At 54.8% G+C, this 17937-nt stretch overlaps 1 protein-coding gene across 1 annotated transcript; it reads right to left on the reverse strand.

Moving 5' to 3' along the window:
* Window positions 1-234: 234 nt before the first annotated feature.
* Window positions 235-4682, reverse strand: LOC132219018 (keratin, type I cytoskeletal 14). The gene is made up of 8 exons (XM_059671007.1): window positions 4064-4682; window positions 2796-2878; window positions 2072-2228; window positions 1758-1919; window positions 1550-1675; window positions 1236-1456; window positions 1093-1139; window positions 235-522 (listed from the first exon to the last, which is right to left on the reverse strand). Exons 1-8 carry the CDS (start codon window positions 4601-4603, stop codon window positions 425-427), a joined length of 1434 nt encoding a protein of 477 aa, XP_059526990.1. The 5' UTR covers window positions 4604-4682; the 3' UTR covers window positions 235-424.
* Window positions 4683-17937: the final 13255 nt, after the last annotated feature.

Raw genomic sequence — 17937 nt, forward strand, 5'->3', positions numbered from 1 at the left:
GAACGAATGTGTGTGCCTCCATGCCCTAGGAGACACCACACATGACCCGGTGCACACTTCCGTCTGAATCTCTGGAGACGGTGAAAGCCATGCCGGGACCTGAGCCCAATTCTCTCCCAGGCCCTTTCTCCCAGCCCCAGAGGCTATAGCCAGGTGCTAGGATGAGCTCCAAAGAGATGCTTCCCCCGCTTTCTCCCACCTCCACTACTGACAATGACCAGGCAGAGGCGGGAGTTGTGCAACTCAGATAACAAAGCTTTATTGAATGCCAGGAGCGGGCAAGGGTGAGGCAGGGCTCAGGTGTGAAGTGCTTATGTGTGGGGAGTGGTGTTTCAGGAGAGGGGATCCCCCAATCAGATCTGTGTCCACACAGCAGGGGAGGGTGGGGGGCGTGCTTCCTAGGCCTGAGCAATGCTGAGCAGCCTTAGTTCTTGGTGCGAAGGACCTGCTCGTGGGTGGACACCACCTTGCCATCGTGCACGTCCACGACCTTGGTGCGGATCTGGCGACTGGAGGAGGACACTGGGGAATAGGGTAGAGAAGGCGTTAGCAGCAGGGAATAGGCAATGAAGCAATCGGAAGTGGGGGGGCCAAGGAATTGAGAGGAATCAAATGAGCTGCCTCCCTGCTGTCCTGCCTCCTGATTCTCTCTTCCTTCACTGCTCCTGAACTAGCACTGATACGATCAGCACATTTTATTTTTCAGATTAGGGCTTCCAAAGGTTGGGAGTAGAGTCTGTGTCCTCAGACTGGAGCCTCCTAAGAACTCAGACGGGACTGGTTCCGTCCAGATTGACCCAAATAGACACAGATTGGCCCAGGACAGACAGAGCCCTGTAGGCCCCTGTCCATGGTGCTGACCCCTAGGACCATGTGGTCTGCCATAGACACTGGGTCACAAAAGTAAAACGTGGAAGCCACCAGCTCTTAGCTCTATGGAGGATTTAGATAATGACTTATAAGGGATACTTGGTGAGAAAACTCTAGCTCACCCCGCCCCCCCCCCCCCCGCAAAGAAGCCCACATCCAACACCCTAGGCCTACTGGGAGACCAGGGCTAGTCCTGAGCCTTGATGAGGAGGAAAGTCTTACCATCTCTGGATGAATGAGAGCCAGAGGAGAACTGGGAGGAGGAGAGGCTGTGAAGACAGGAAGGGGCAAGATCATTAAACACATTGGGGGTGCAGTGAGTGAATCATGAAGGGATGGACCAGGAGGGAGGACAGGGCACTCACTGGGCGTCCTCTCCCTCCAGCAGGCGGCGGTAGGTGGCGATCTCCTGCTCCAGCCGCGTCTTCACGTCCAGCAGGATCTTGTACTCCTGGTTCTGCTGCTCCATATCACAGCGCAGCTGGGCCAGCTGCTCCTCCACGCTGCCGATCATCTCCTGGATCTGGGACAGCTGCATGCAGTAGCGGCCTTTGGTCTCCTCTAGACTGTTCTCCAGGGATGCTTTCTGCAAGGGAGGGAAAGAGGACCAAGGATCATTGAGTCGGTCAGTCTCTTCCTCCTAGATCTGGTCCCACCCCCGGCCTGGCCGCGCCCCTACCATGCTGAGCTGGGACTGCAGCTCGATCTCCAGGTTCTGCACGGTGCGGCGGAGCTCGGAGATCTCGCTCTTGCTGCTCTGCACCAGCTCGCTGTTGGTGGCCACTTCGCGGTTCAGCTCCTCGGTCTGCAAAAAAGAAAATGTTATTCACCCTGGAAGTTCCTCGGAGGCAGGTATCCTGGGTCCCCTGCACCCGAATGGCACCCACCTTGGTGAAGAACCACTCCTCGGCTTCCTTGCGGTTCTTCTCCGCGATCTTCTCGTACTGGTCGCGCATCTCGTTCAGGATGCGGCTCAGGTCCACGCCGGGGGCGGCGTCCATCTCCACATTGACGTCCCCGCCCACCTGGCCTCGCATGGAGTTCATCTCCTGCGCAACCAAAGAACAGTCCACAGTGGGAGCCTCGCTCTGGCAGCCGGTTGGGGTTCCCCAGTCAGAGGTGTTCCTGGCCTCCACCTTCTCAATGCCATCTCTCCCCTCCCCGCTAATCTTCTAAGCTGGCTTTTCCACTGAGCTCTCACCTCCTCGTGGTTCTTCCTCAGGTAGGCCAGCTCCTCCTTCAGGCTCTCGATCTGCATCTCCAGGTCGGCTCTGGCCAGGGTCAGCTCATCCAGCACCCGGCGCAGGCCGTTGGTGTCGGCCTCCACGCTCATGCGCAGGTTCAGCTCCGTCTCGTACCTGGAATGACCGGAGAGAAAAGGAATGAGACCGTGTGGCTATCCTGACCACACTGAAGGCTCTGTTCTCTTCCTCCCGCAGCTTCTTCCCAGAGTTGGCCCCCTGTGGGTTGTTTAAGGTGCCAATCTCGAAAATGGCATGGTTGGACACAGTACCCATTGATTGCTCAGATGCTCGTTCCTGGGCTGGGGTGACAGGGAATAGGGCAGTTTATCCTGGTACAGAATTCGGGGAAGGGAGATATTTCCAACCTCAGTCAACGATAGCACACAAGACCTCCAAATAGGACTGCCTCCTAAACTTCAGGGGCACGTGGGGAAGTGGGGAGTGCCTCTCCATAAAACTGACTCCCAAACCTGGCTGTGGGTCAGAATCACCCAGGTAGCCTGTTAAAATAACTGAATCAGAACTCCAAGGGTGGGGCCCCCAAACCTTCTCTTTTTATGAGCACCCTAACGGGTTCTCACATGGCCAGCCTGGCGCTCATCAGCTCTGTTCAGGCAACACTGCTCCAAAAATGCCCCACCCTGGGAGACTGGCCATTCTGGGCCACCGCTGCCAACTCACTTGGTGCGGAAGTCATCCGCGGCCAGGCGGGCATTGTCAATCTGCAGGAGGACATTGGCATTGTCCACGGTGGCCGTGAGGATCTGCAAGGGAAGGGGCACAGGTCATTGGTCAAATGGACATCACTAGCCAGGCTTCACTGCAGCCAGCATCTGGCCTTTGCTTTCATGCTCTTGCCTGAGTCCCCACCTCCTCCCACAAGCCTGCGCCACAACAGCCTAAAGGGTAACCTCTGGGAGTCCAGCTTTGACCCAGGGCTTTGCTGACTCATGGTCAGTAGAGGGTGTGGAAAGTGCCCTGGCCTTCGAACCAAAAGCTCTTGAGTTCTGGTCCTGGTTTTACCACTGACGTGTTGCCAAACCTGAACCGGTTCTCAGGGCTTCCAGTTCCCTTCCTACAGGTGAGACCCAGTTCTCAATCTGAATTCTCTCTGCAAAGCCAGCCCGGCCAGACCCTGCGGGCACAGGCATTCCTTTCCCAGCTCACAGAGCAAGGGACCGCAGGGTGCACACAGAGAATCAGAAAAGAGGAAGTAGAAGACAAAGATCAATTGAACCCTGGGTTGGCTGGAGTTCCCTCCCTTAGTTGCCTAATCCACAAAAGGCATCAGCAAGACACCAAGGGAAGCAGGGTCAGCAGGAAGGGCTGGTGAGGTGGGGTGGGGTGGGGGCACAGAGCAGGGGCCCGGTGTCAGATGCCAAAAGCCCCCCAGGCTCCTTCCTGCAAAGGGCACGTAAAGGGCTGCCACTGATGGCCTCTGTGGGTTTTTCTTACTCTCCTGGCTGTGGGGTGGGGCCGGCTGGTGCCAGGGCTCATGGGCGGCAGCCGCCACAGCCCAGACTAATGAGCTAATGAGCAGTTTGGGTGTCTAACCCGGTCCCGTTATAGCCCTGCTCCTCCCCTGTGCTAGAGAACAGGTAGCTTCTCCTGTGCTGGCAGGTGGAGCACCGGCCTTCTAGCCTCAGCTCTGCCGTTAACTTGCTGTGTGCCCTTCGGCAGGCCACGGCACCACTCAAAGCTACAGCTTCTTCCTCCGTAATGTACAAGGGTAAGAATTCATGGTCTCCCGTGGTCTGAGGACCCGGATTTCAGGAGGGCACGAGCGAGGCAGGGGAAGGGAAACCATGTTCCCTCTGACCCGCTCTGTGGGGCATCCGGGCCAGAGTCAGGCATCTATCCCAGGAACCTAAAGGTGCCCGTGACCTGAGGCATCTACTGCTCTAGAGTCAGGGAGCTGGAATGGCACCTCCACCCACCTGGCCACCCACCTTGTTCCTGAGGTCCTCGATGGTCTTGAAGTAGGGGCTGTAGTCCTTGACCTCACTGGGCCGCTGCCTCTGGTACCAGTCACGGATCTTGACCTCCAGGTCGGCGTTGGCCTCCTCTAGGGCGCGCACCTTGTCCAGGTAGGAGGCCAGGCGGTCGTTGAGGTTCTGCATGGTCACCTTCTCACTACCCACCAGGAGTCCATCACCACTGCCAAGGCTACTACCAAAGCCACCACCATAGCCAGGAGGAAAGTTGTTCCTATTAATACCACCGAAGAGACCACCAAAGAAGCCAAGGCCACCATCATATCCTCCTCCGAAGGCACTACCCAGGCCTCCACCATAGCTGCTGCTTCTGCTGAAGCCGCCTCCCATCCCTCCCCCAGTGGAGTAGCGGGAGGAGGACATGCCCCCGAAGGCGTTGGAGTCCCGGCAGGACCCTCCGCCCAGGACGGAGGACATGCGGCTGGAGCCACCGCCAATGCCACAGGAGCCCTTCATGGAGCTGGAGGAGGAGAACTGGCGGCTGCAGGTGGTCATGGTGCCGAGGAGGGAGGTGAGTGAGTGAGTGAGCGAGCGAGTCGGCAGAGAAGAGAGGTGCTCAGGTCCGTGGGAGAAGGAAGCAGGTGCTTTATAGTCCTGAGTAGGGGGCGGGCCTGGCATTTTCCATCCCCCTTGGCTTTCATCACCCACAGGCCAGGCAACTCCCAGCCAGCTCCCTCCTCTCCTCTGCCTTGTCATGTCTGTCATATTTTACTGGAAACTCATTGTTTGGGGTGCTTTGGGTTTCTTGTCCCGCCAGGCATGATTCACATGAGAAGGTGTGAGCCCGCAGGCTACACTTTCCCATCGGGCCCTGGAAGCTGGGGCTCTCGGGAGCCCGCATGCTGGGCTCAGTCCGGTGGCGGGAGCAGGAACTCTGTACCATACACCTGGTGACCTGTTCGTTCCCTGCTAACTACGCGAGACTCAGACACTCCTCTTAGAGGAAGCCCACAACTCAAGGTGGCACCCGCCTTGAGGGACACCAGCACAGCAGGTCATATCAAACCCAGAGGCGCCCCTCAGCGTTGCCATCTGTAGAAAGAGACGAGGAAGTCTGGGGCCCTCCCGGGTCTGACCTCAGGGCTGTGCCCAGGAGACTGTCACATCCCTGAACCATGCCCAACCCGTCAGGTGGCTCAAGCTTCCACCCTGACACCCCCTTTAAAGGAAAATCCAGGCAGCTCTCCCCAGCCCTGAGCATCCCCAGCCCTGAGCAAAGACCATGAGACCTTCCACAGGCCCGGGGTCGGGGTAAGGTGGGTAGCGGGGGAGTCCAAGGTGCTAGCTGCTCAGTCTGGCCAAAGGCAGGGGCATCACAGGCACAGCCAGACACATCAGGAAAGAGCATGCAGCCGATGAGTCCTGGTCCTGCCATTTGCTCCTGTGTGACCCAGGATCTGACACTTCTTTGGGCCTCAGTTTGCTCATCTGTAAAATGGAAGCAAACACCATCCACCCTGCCTACTGCGGGGTCAGCTCCCAGAATCCAACGCGGCAGTGCATGTGAAAGGGCACAAAACTGGTGAGCACTGCTGTAGCCCAGTCTGGGCTCCAGGGGGTGGTGTTCTCAGGCCCCAGGGCAGCCCTGGTGGAAGGGGCTGGCTCAGGCCCTATTAAAGCCCCTTGTGGAGCTGGCCCAAGGGTTTATTTTGTGGGGGAAGGAGGGAGGGAGTGCAGGTACCTGGGAGTGGACTCGAAGGTCCCTGGCTTCTGAGGCCCTGATGGTTAGGGGACATTTTGTTCTGCCCTAAGGGCTTGCACAAGGGGACCTCAGCTCTCCCATGTCTCCCAGATAACTCCAAAGGCACCCCTCAGGCTGCACCCCGCCTTCCCGCCAGCCCCTCAGCTCCACAGACCCCGGCAGGCATGTTGGGAGGAATGTGGTCGTGTCTGGGGCTGCCTGACACGTCCCATCTCCCCAGACAGGCCCCAACAGCCCCTGCTGGAGGCTCTTCCGAGGATCAACTGCTCCCGAAATAGAAGCGAGAGAAGTGGAGCCTCCTCCCCCCCCCACCCCCCACCCCTGCCATCAAAGCAGATGTTGGGAGCTTCCCCCTCCCCGCCCCCCACCTCCCCCCCCCCCCAGTCCCGCCACCTGGCTCAGGAGACAATGCTGAGACAAACACTGGAGGCCGTGGGCTCCCCAAATCTGCAGCGCAGAGCACTCACAAGGATGTGAGTAAGCCAGGGCCCCACCCCTGCCAGACACTCCTAATCTCCTTCCCCAGAGCAGCCTCCTGCCCCAGCCCAGCCCTGTAATTCCCCAGCCAGAGGCAGCAGGGACTTTGGCGGAGAGACATGCTTTTAGGAGTGAGAGATGAATGCTCTTAGGAGGCACATTGCTGTTGGCTGGGGGCTGGGGGTGGAGGGTGCTCACCAGAGAAAAAGGCAGCATCCAGAGGGACCCTGGGAGTGGACGTGGGTGCAGAGCCCACCGCCTGCCTCCCTCCGCTGCAGGGACCCACAGAGAGGCTCCCCATAGTGGGGGACACAGGAAAAGGCCTCCTTTATTCATGGAACCCAAAGCAGGCTCCTTCCTTGCAGTCCTCCAAGGGGGCCCCAAAAGGTAAAGAGGGTAGGGACCCAATGACACATACATGACCTCATGCACAGTCTAAGGAGAGACCTTTGGCAGCTTCCCTCCCCACAGAGCCTGGGACCCCCCTGTGGAATGCAAGTCTGACCCCCGCCCCCCCTCTGGATTAGAACCCTGACTCACACTGGAGACCAACCCCCCTCCCTGCAGACATGGAACTAGGCACCAATGGCCCAGCCTGTGCTCGGGACATTTTGAGGGGAGGCAGCTTTCTGGGACAGCAGGGGTTAATGGAACCGGGTTGCGGAGGGGGGGGGGTTCTGTGGGAGCCTGGAGTACCCCCAACGCTGCACACCTCGGCAGGCTTTGTGTGGGTGCCTTTACCTGACCCTCCTCCTGCCACCTGGGAAGGAGGGGTAATGGAGGAGCCTGGGGCGGTGCCTCTTGTGGTCGATGAGTCTCCCCACACCAGCCTGTGGGGGGGGGGGGGGGGGACCCAGGCCAATCCAAACAGATGAAGGGACTGCACTGTGTGCTGAGACCAGGCAGGGAGCCAGGCGATGGGATCCTGAGGAGGAACAGCCCGGTCTGAGGAGGGAGCTACAGCCAATGCCCTTGGAGCCCAAGCTCATGGAAGAGACTGTCCCTGCCCTGAGCAAACCTCCCCTGCCCCCCGCCACCCCCCACCTGAGAGGGATGAGAGGTTGCATGTCAAAATTCCTTAAGATGTGAAGAGACACAAGACAAGTGCAATGCCTATGTACTCATGTTCTGGAACTGCCGTAACAAGTTACCACACATATGGTGGTTCAGAACACGAGAAAGTTCTTCTCTCACAGCCAGAAGTCCCATATCAAGGAGTGGGCAGGCCACTCCCTCTGAAGGTGCTCAGGGAGAGTCCTTCCTCCCTCTCTGGGCTGCTGGTGGCTCCTTGCGTTCTGTAGTGTGTGGCAGCACCACTCCCATCTCTGCCTCCAGCTCTGCGGCCGTCATCTCTGTGTCTCCCTGTGTTCTCATCTACATCTAATAAGGACACGCATTGGATTGAATGCCCACCCCAATCCAATATGGCCTCATCTCAATTCTCACCACAGTTACATCTGCAAAGACCCATGTTCAAATAAGGTCCCGTTCTGCGGTTCCATGTGGTCATGAATTTGAGTTTGACTCAGGTTACATAAAGTAGATGCTCTATTCAACCCACTACCCCACCTACCAGACTGGCAGCTGTCCAAGTTGCAGAGGCTGTGGTGAGAAACGTGTTAAAGAGAGAGCTGTGCACCCTGGCTGGTTTTGCTCAGTGGATAGAGCATTGGCCTGCAGGCTGAAGGGTCCCGGGTTCAATTCCTGTCAAGGGCACAGGTCTGGGTGGCGGGCTCAATCCCCAGTAGGGGGCGTGCAGGAATTCTCTCTCATCATTGATGTTTCTGTCTCTCTCTCTCCTTTTCCCGTTCTCTCTGAAATCAATAAAAATATATTTTAAGAAAGACAGAGAGATGGTTGTGCTAAGAGATGAGCAGGGCCAATCTGGGAGGCTTCTGGAAGCAGCTTCTTTTTTTAAAATATATTTTTATTGATTGCAGAGAAGAAGGGAGAGGGAGGGAGAGAAAGATAGAAACATCAATGATGAGAGAGAATCATTGATCAGCTGCCTCCGGCACGCTCCCCACTTGGGATCGAGCCCACAGCCAGGGACAGGCTGGGAGCAGCTTTTAGCCTCTCCTGTTCATCCTACAAAGTCCCAGCCACCTGTGTGTAGCTGGGTCCCCTGGCGCTGGGGGCTGTCACTTGTAGAGACAATATGTTGGGCTTGAGCTGACCTGGACCTCAGCCTCTGCCACCAGACAGGCAGGCCCAGCACGGGGCCCGGAGCCCGGAGCAGGCTGGCAGGCAGGACTGCAGGCTCAGGAGGCAAGCAGGAGGCTGAAGCACTGCCCCAAGGCCCGGGTCCCCTTTCCCCTAGAGAGCGCTGCCACCCGCTGGTTTCCCAGGCCAGCCAGCCATCTGGGCCAAGTGTCCTCATCAGAGCCTGGGCTGACACGACAGACGGGCCGAGCCCAGCGTTTCGGTGTCCCTGGCCTTGCCTGAGCCTGCCAGCTGTGGGCGCTGACGGAGCAGACTGACCACCCCGCCTTAGAGATGCAGAAGGTTCCAAGGTGGAGGAGACCCCCCAAGCCCACAGCAAGGAAGCTGCTTGGCCAGGACCCAGTCCCAGCTCTGCCTGCCGCAAGGCTCACATTCCAGGGCCAAGTCCCCTCCTGCTCGGGGGTCCCCAAGACTCAGAGCCAACAAGGGCCTCCATGGCCATCTAGACCTCATCTCTTAACTTGACAGATTAGGAAACTGAGGCCCAGGGAGGGGAAGGGTCATGTCCAAAGTCACACAGCAGAGCCTGCTTTGAAAGTGCGAAATGTTTAACACATGCCACTCAGGAATGTGAGCTGGGCAGGGTGAGAACATGTGGGGTCAAAAGAGCCAGGTGTCCTTGTGAGAGCCTGCACCCCGGAACCACGTTCAGGTTGTTAAGAACATGAACGGGCAGATGGCCAAGGGCCAGCAGCAGATGGGTCCGCTCACCGTCTATTCGCTCCCTGTTCAGGGAAAGTGAGGCTGCAGCTCTCCAGACACTTACCCACAATGCCCACTGCAAACCGAGCTCCATCCCCAACGGCCCAGTCCCGTCGCTGACACCCACGTCTCCACCCATCCCAGGCCTCGGCCTGAATTTCCACTTCTGTTCTTTCTTTCTGTCCAAATGCCTCCTGTTCTTTAAGGCTAGACCTCAGTTCAACACACAAATTTGAGATATTATTTCTGGCCTGGCCGGCATGGCTCAGTGGTTGAGCATCAACCTATGAACCAGGAGGTCAAGGTTTGGTTCCCGGGCAGGGCACATGCCTGGGGTGTGGGCTCAACCCCCAGTAGGGAGCGTGCAGAAGGCAGCCGATCATTGATTCTCTCAATGATTCTCTCTCATTATTATTTTTTTAAAATATATATATTTTTTATTGATTTTTTACAGAGAGGAAGGGAGAGGGATAGAGAGTTAGAAACATTGATGGGAGAGAAACATCAATCAGCTGCCTCCTGCACACCTCCTACTGGAGATGTGCCCGCAACCAAGGTACATGCCCTTGACCGGAATCGAACCTGGGACCCTTCAGTCCTCAGGCCGACGCTCTATCCACTGAGCCAAACCGGTTAGGGCGATTCTCTCTCATTATTGATGTTTCTATCTCTCCCTCCCTCTCTCTTCTCTGAAATCAATTTTTTAAAAAAACATATGATTTCTGCAGACTGTGTGGCATAAAGTAGGTGCTCAATGAAGGACAAAAGAAAGGGAGGAGGGGAACAGGGAGAAAGAGAGGAAAGAGAAGTTGGTAAGGGAATGTGACAGATGGATGGATGGATGGATGGATGGATGGATGGATGGATGGACGGATAACTAGAAAAATGAAGGAGGATGAATGGTGGGTGGGTAGGCCTGTGAGCAGGTGGGTGAATGATGAATGGAACCAGAGAAAGAGCAGTCATTCCACCCATCCCAGCGTGGGCAAGCATCTTAGAGGAGTTTGTAACTGAATAGATGCTAAGCAAGCAAAGAAGTGAGGAAGGACATCCACTTGCTCAAAGACCCACTGGTCCGAGGGCAACCGCAGCCTTGAAGCATCGCTGAGCCCAGCGCCGGAGACTGCATGGGCCTGATGGAGCTGAGAGCGCGGCCCGGTGACAGAGGTCCTGCTGAGGGGCTCGGACTTTACCCTGACGACGCTGGGGGACACTGAAGGGGGTCCACGCAGGGGAATAACGTTGCCAGGTGTGTTTTACAAAGGCCTCTCTGGCATCCGGGGGCGCATACTTCGGCAGAGGGGCAGGAAAGGAAAAACCAGGAAGGAAGATGTTACCTGGCCATTGTCCAGGTAAGGGGTGGCCCACGTTGGCTCAGACCGCTCTTCTCCTGCAAGCCCCACCCCATCCCTCAGATCACCCGGCTTTCCCCTTCTCTGCCCTCCCACTGCCTCCGTGGTCTGTGCCCGCCGACCCGCGCCCCCCCCCCCACCCCAAAGCTTACTAGGTGCTTTGGGGGCCACAAAATGCCTCTCCTTGAGCTCGGCATGTTAATTTCCTGTAATTACTCTAATCTGATGGAGGAGACACAGCCCTTGCCCTTGGAGATGTTTAGTCTGATGGGGGAGGGCAAATGAGCCTCGCGCTTTCTCTGCTCCACAGGCCGGGCTGAGGGGAGCACCGAGCCGAAGAGCCACCAGGTGGGGTGGGTACCACACGGAAGGCTTCTTGGAAAGGTTGCCTTTGACTCAGGTTTTCAGAGAAGGAAGAGCCGTGCATGGGTGGGGTGGGGAGAGGGCATTCCCAGGCAGGGGCGTGGCTGTGGGAACTCAGGGAAGTAGGCAACTGGGAGCCGGAATGGCTGTGTCAGGATCCTGCATTACAGGGGCCGTGGGGGGGGGGGGGGGGGTCAGAGGAGAGGGGAAGATGGGGGTGGGGTCCCGGGAGCTCCAGAGAGAGAGGAATGATTTTCACCATCAGAGGTTGGGGAGCAGATGCAGCGTCATGCAGCCCCCCTCCCCCGGGCTGACATGTGCGGGATCCAGGAAGCAGCAGGGCCTCCCAAGTCAGTCAGGGGGGCTCAGTCTGGGCTCTCCACTCCTTGGCCCACTCCCTGCAGCCCCTGAGCCCGTCTCCTGTCAAACGGGCATAACAGTTTCTGCCACGCAGGATTCTGGGCAGGCGCCAATAATTCATGGCGGTGGCCAGCCCGGAGCTGGGCACAGAGTCGGTGTTTGGGGAAAATCTCCCTTTAATGAGTCCCTAGATGCTTGCCCAATGGGGGGCAGGGGTGAGCGCAATGGGAGAACAGGTATCAGGCGTCAGGCAAAGGCAGAGACAAAGAACAAAGAGGAGTCCAGGAGAGCGCGGGGGCGTGGGAGTGACAAGAAAAGGAGGAGGCCTCGGAAGAGCTGCTGAGGCCCGCGGCCCCGAAGTGATGAGCTGGCGAGTCAGGGAGGGCCTGGCCGGGGCGGAGTCTACGGGAGCAGGCAGGCCCGGACACCCTGCTGGGGAAGCGTCAGCAGGACAGGGTGGGTGTGAGGGGACAAGGCACGGGAGCTGCCAGCAGGACCCCCGCGCTGAGCTGGAGGCCCAGCACTGCCTGCCCGGGCCTGGGTATGAGGGAGACGGAGAAGCCGCAGCTCCGGTGTCCCATGCGGTCCAGAGGCCGGAGGAAGCCTCGCCAGTCACTGAGCATCACCAGGTCCTGGCTCTTCTCTGGGGCAACAGACACTCACGTGCACATACACTCACATGCACACACACGTGCGCACACGCACACACGCATGCACAACTAGGTTTTGCTCTTCCTCCTTCTTCCGTAAGACTAGAACCATGTCTGAAGGCCTCCCTGAACTCATCCTTTGGCCTCATGGCCAGAGATGATCAGACCAAATTTGAAAAGCCCCAGGAGACAGACCGGCGCGGCTCAGTGGTTGATCTAGGTACCAGGAGGTCACAGTTCGACTCCCAGTCAGGGCACATGCTTGGCTTGTGGGCTCGATCTCCAGTGTGGGATGTGCAGGAGGCAGTTGATCAATGATTCTCTGTCATCATTGATGTTTATCTCTCTCTCCCTCTCCCTTCCTCTCTGAAATAAGAAAAAATATATGGAAGGAAGGAAGGAAGGAAGGAAGGAAGGAAGGAAGGAAGGAAGGAAGGAAGGAAAGTCCCAAGCAAGATTGCTGTGTGGGCTGGTGTGTCCAGTGACTGAACTTATATGACCAACCCTGCAGACATATGTGGCCGCCACCACCACCCCCCATGACCAAGGATAAAGGGGCTGATATCAGAAGAAGGTGGGGCACAGATTTGGCCCCAACAACCACCCCAAAGTGTGTCTGCTGCAAAAGGGAGGTGGCGGTAACACAGGGAAGAGGCTGCTATACCTGACGTCTAGCCCTGGGTTGCCTGGCAGCCAAGGCAAAAAGGGAAACAATGATGGAATAGAAAACTCGCACTAACGAACAAAGAGACACAGCTGACGGTCAAGAGAGACCATTATCTTCTAAGGTCTGAGGCCTGAGAAGAGTCTGAACTCATAGCATCTGAAGGACACTGAGAGCTTCCGTTTCCTGAGCTTTGCTCTGTGCCTATTGTCCTAGGCATTGCCCCTGAGTCCTCATTTCATCCCTTGGGAAAGGAGTTACCTTCTCTATGTTAGAGACTTAGAGACATAAAGGCAGGGAGATTCCCCTGGGCCTCCGTCTCCAAGGGCTGAACCCCTCCCAGCCGCCACTGACTGTGTGGGTGTCCGTAAAGCTGGGTCCCTTACCCCTGGCGGCATCACAGCCTGCCTCCTGGACCCACCGCGCTCCAGCCACTTCTCCGGGGCCCTGACTGGCCAGATTTCCAACTGTCAGCACCAGAGACGCGTGCCTGAGGGCCTCCAGCCACCACGGCCCGTTCTGCCTGTGCAGGAGGCAGGCTGGAGTGCTAGGAAGTTAGTGCCACCCCCTGCCTGAGAGTGCCCTCAATCTGGGACTGATGGGATCAGGGGACAAAGGCCCCAGCTCCCTCACCTTTTGGGAAGAATACTGGGTGCATATTCTACACTGTCTCCTGGGGTCCCACAGCAGGATGAGGCTACAGCTGTCCACAGTGTTCACTGGCTTGATAATACACCTGTTCGTAGCCCTTGCCTCCCTTCCCCCTCTCACCTACCTGCTCCCTAATGGTGTTTCCCGAGACACCACCCACTTTTGAACTTGAACTTTTGAACTTGAATTTTTGTCTGAGAGTCTGCTTCTGGAACCCACAGTGAGGCACATGAGTTTTGGGGTTGTTTTTTGTTTTTTTAGTATTACTTTCATTTATTTCCGAAAGGGAGAGAGAGACATGGAAACAGCAATGATGAGAGAGAATCACTGATGGGCTGCCTCCTGCATGCCCCACACTGGGGATCAAGCCCACAACCCGGGCATGTGTCCTGACCGGGAATTGAACTTGAACTCCTGGTTCATAGGCCAATGCTCAACCACTGGGTCACACTGGCTGGGCAGACATGACACACTTTTAAGCTGAAGCTGCATTATTTTGAATATGTTTTTCTTAAGACAGGTATCACATGATCTCACTCATATGTGGAAAACTAAGTAGCAAAATAAACTGATGAATGGAGTGGATCCAAAGACATGGAAGCATGAAACAGAGTGGGAAATCTCGGAGGGAAGGCCGGGGAGGGTGGGTGGGCAGGAAGTAATCCACCAAAGACCTTATATGCATGTATGCATGAACCATGGACACGGACAATAGGATGCTAAAGGCCTGGGGTGGGGGTGGGGACAGGATGGAAGGGGTTAATGGGGGGAAAGGGGACATATGTAATACTTTCAATAGTAATTAATAAAAATAAATAAATAAAGCCCTCAAGACAGCAAAAAAAAAAAAATCAATAAATATTTTTTTCTTAAAACGTTGCAGTCTAGGCTTTCTTGATTCAGTGGTCGGCAAACTGCGGCTCGCGAGCCACATGCGGCTCTTTGGCCCCTTGAGTGTGGCCCTTCCTAAGCCTTAGGAGTGCCCTAATTAAGTTAATAACAATGTACCTACCTATATAGTTTAAGTTTAAAAAATTTGGCTCTCAAAAGAAATTTCAATCGTTGTACTGTTGATATTTGGCTCTGTTGACTAATGAGTTTGCCGACCACTGTCCTAGACAATCCATCAAGCCCCAATTTGAGCACTTACCACTTCCATGATGTAAACACCTCACTGCCTTTCTCCGAGAGGAGGAGGAAGAGGAAGGCAGGCATCAGCCAAGATGGGGCTGCCGGGTGGGAGGGGGGCTTGGATTTGGTAAGCACAGCCCACCCTGCACCCACCAGAGGCACCTCTGGGAGAAGGAGAACGAAGAGGGCCGTTCCCTGCCTAGGTGCTGGAAGGCAGTGTCTCCTTTAAGACCAGGGCAGCCCTTGATTGGTCACTGTAGCCCCCACTCTGCCCCCACCCCCAGCCCAGCACACCTGGCCCAGAGCAGCCTCGAAGTGGGCCCAGCTGAGTTCTCTGAGCTCCTGCAAGAACTCGCCTTCTCCGTGACCAGAGCAAGTCACACCAGGCCAGGGGTCTGACCCACATGGGTGCTCTGACACCTCACCCGCCAGCCATGCACCCTCGGGCAGGCCGCTCAACCTCCCGGGGCCTAAGCACCCTCACCTGTAAAACAGGAGGATGCGGTGAGGGGAGACAGGTGGGAGTCTTGGCAGAGAGCCAGCTCAGCTTTGCCAGGCCAGAAACACAGCTGCAAGAATCAAATGAGGTCATGCAGGCCAGGCTCTGCGAAAACTGTGAAACGGAGAGGGAAAGAGTGAGCAAACATTTACTGGGTGCCTGCTGTATGCATTTCATCTCCTTTAATGCTCACATGAGCCCTCAGGTAGATCCTAGTACCCAACATTGACAGACGAGGTAACCGAGATGCAGAGAGATGAAGGAAAGGGCCCAACGCCGTGCTCGGAGCTCAACACCAGGGCGGCCTCTTGCCTCCCACTACTATTTCGCACTACCTTCTTCAGGGGACTGTGATCCTGCTTTCGTTTTAGTGCTTTTCTTCTGGGTATCATTTTGACTTGTGTTGTCATACTGTTATCTAAGTACAAAGTGAATTAAATCTATTTTATGGTGCCACCTGCTAACCAACATGGACAAACCTAGAGGACACTGTGCTAAGTGAAAAAGGACAAATACTATACGATTCCACGCCTATGAAGTACCTACAGCGGTCAAAATTATAGAAACAGAAAGTAGAAAGCTGGTTACCAAGGACTGGGGGAAGGAGAAGAGGGAATTGGTGTTTAATGGGAATAGAGTTTCAACCCTGCGAGATAAAAAAGCCCTAGAGACCTATTGCACGACAATGTGCATACATTTAACACTGCTGAACTGTGTACACTGGAAGATTATTAAGACGATGAAAATCTATTATACAGCTCTATGAAATTGACAGTCTAGGATGTTAATGTGTGCGATCTGTTTCTAACTAGGAAGTCAATGTGATATTCAACAAATTAACTGATTCTTTGCCTTTAAATTTTTTTGTTTGTTTTCTTTGTCCATGTAGACACATACACAATTGCACGTATATGTATAAATGTGTGTGCCCGCCTTTTTCCTTTCCTGTGTTTTCTGGATTCCCCTCCTCCCCTTACTCCCCCCTTCACTCACATCAGCCTCCCACCCTAGCCCTGAGGTAACCCATGCTAAGAACTTCATGCATACCCTTTCATATTTTGGGTGTTCGTGTAATTATACACACACACACACACACACACACACACACAATGCATTTACATAATCGGGAGACTGGTTTTGTTTATTCACACGTGAGATCAATATCCTACCTGTGCTTTCCTGCATCCTGTATTCCCCTCTCCCTGGACCCTCAGGAATCTCTTCTGACATAGCTCCAATGTATGGTTGTGATGGCGGCTGAATATTTTATAGTATGAGTGGACCCCTATTGACTTGACTGTACAGTACTGATGGGCGGTCACTTTGTTTTCCGTTTTCAGTCCCATATGAATAATGGCACTTGCGTCTTTTATGCTGGTCTTTTATTTCTTTGAACTTATTCATCTAATCATGAAGCCCCTTAGGTCTTTGAAACTCACCTTTGCCATGAACTCACACATAATGGGGCCAGAGAAGAGCCTGGGAGAGGAAAAACCCAAGGGACGGAACAATGGATGAATGTGTTTATGTTTTCCATTTCCATTTATGTTATCACACTCTTCACATGGCAGATAAAAACTGGAAGGACCAAAACATATCTTTTTTATGTGCAGCAATACCATGATCATGGGGAAGACAGAGATGCTTGGATCCCAGCAATAAGTTAGCAGGGAGCCAACTCCAAAATGGACTCCCTAAATAGCCATCTTTGCTTTAACCTCCCCCCACCCCCCTCCCCCACCCCCCGCCCCAAGTTCACTCAAAGCCCTTCAGGAGTCCTGGAGAGTTGGGGGAAGAGAGGAGGCAAAGCTACATCAGCCCGCGGTGGTGACCACACACTTTTTCTGGAAGGCCCGCCCGATAAAGAGCTCCAGGTGCTCAGAGCCTCAGCTCTCACAGACCGGACTCTGTCCCTCCATTGCTTTCTCTTCCACAGAAGCTCCTCAATACCAACCCCAGTAGAAGCCTGGTACCAACATGACGAGAGGCACAGGGAAGCCAAAGAAGCCTGTTCTCAAGAAATTTGCTTCTAGGAAGGTTTCGTGGAGACCAGCAAGAACAGCGGCTTCTACACCAAACCCCTGGTTTGACTCCACAAACATTTCTGAGTGTCCCTTGGGGTCTGGGCGCCGCCTAAGGGCTGTGGGGACAAGCAACACGGAAAGTGTCATCCCTGTTTGTTTCAGGGAGTCATCAGAAGACCTACCCGACCTACCGCAGTGGGAAGGCAAACAAGAAATCCCTTATCTCAGAGACAAGGAGGGCATGCTATGCTTTTTATAGCTCTCAAGAACAATGGGCCCAAAGAAAGCAGAAGCTTACAAGCTTAGCACTAATTCATTTACATCAGCAGATATACTTTACAGGCTATCATTAATTCTCACTCGGGCCATTGTTTCAGCACTTTACGCAGTTATCTGAAACAATATTTCACAAACCTTGACATTAAGTCAAGCACAAAGAATCTGAGGGCGTGTTCGAAGTAGACATGTTACAAGGAACATTCGAGAGCCACTCAACCTCCTCACCTCAGCACTAGCATCTCAGGAAGTGGGGAAGGCCAGCCACAAGCAAATTGCAGTCTGATTTGGGACTTAAATCTTGTTTGAGGAATCCAGGCATCAAGGCATTTCTGGATGGAAAAGCTGGTTCCCTTATTAAAGGGGAAACTCACATTTCTGCTTTGAGGTTGTACTCCTTCAAAGGGGTTTATGGGTTGTTTTTGTTTATTTCTTTGTTTGTTTAATATATCTTTCTTGATTTCAGAGAGGAAGGGAGAGGGGGATAGAGATAGAAACATCAATGATGAGAGAGAATCATGGATCAGCTGCCTCCTGCATGCCCCCCAATAGGGATCCAGCCCACAACCTGGGCATGTGCCCTGATCAGGAATCAAACTGTGACCTCCTGGTTCATAGGTTGATGCTCAACCACTGAGCCACACTGGCCGGGCCAAAGGGTTTATGTCTTGTCTCTACAGGATACAGCAGAGAAAATGGAGGAGAGGAAATCATCAAATAAATATTCAAGAAAATCTCCCAGAACTGAAAAGCAT

Source organism: Myotis daubentonii, chromosome 16 (assembly GCF_963259705.1).
Source record: "Myotis daubentonii chromosome 16, mMyoDau2.1, whole genome shotgun sequence".
In the NCBI taxonomy this organism is placed as follows: domain Eukaryota; kingdom Metazoa; phylum Chordata; class Mammalia; order Chiroptera; family Vespertilionidae; genus Myotis; species Myotis daubentonii.

Coding starts and splice junctions, on each gene's coding strand:
- LOC132219018 (XM_059671007.1), bottom strand. CDS start 4,603: ATGACCACCTGCAGCCGCCAGTTCTCCTCCTCCAGCTCCATGAAGGGC. Junction 2,229..2,795: donor GCGGATGACTTCCGCACCAA/GTGAGTTGGCAG, acceptor CGGTCATTCCAG/GTACGAGACGGAGCTGAACC. Junction 1,676..1,757: donor AGGAGTGGTTCTTCACCAAG/GTGGGTGCCATT, acceptor TCTTTTTTGCAG/ACCGAGGAGCTGAACCGCGA.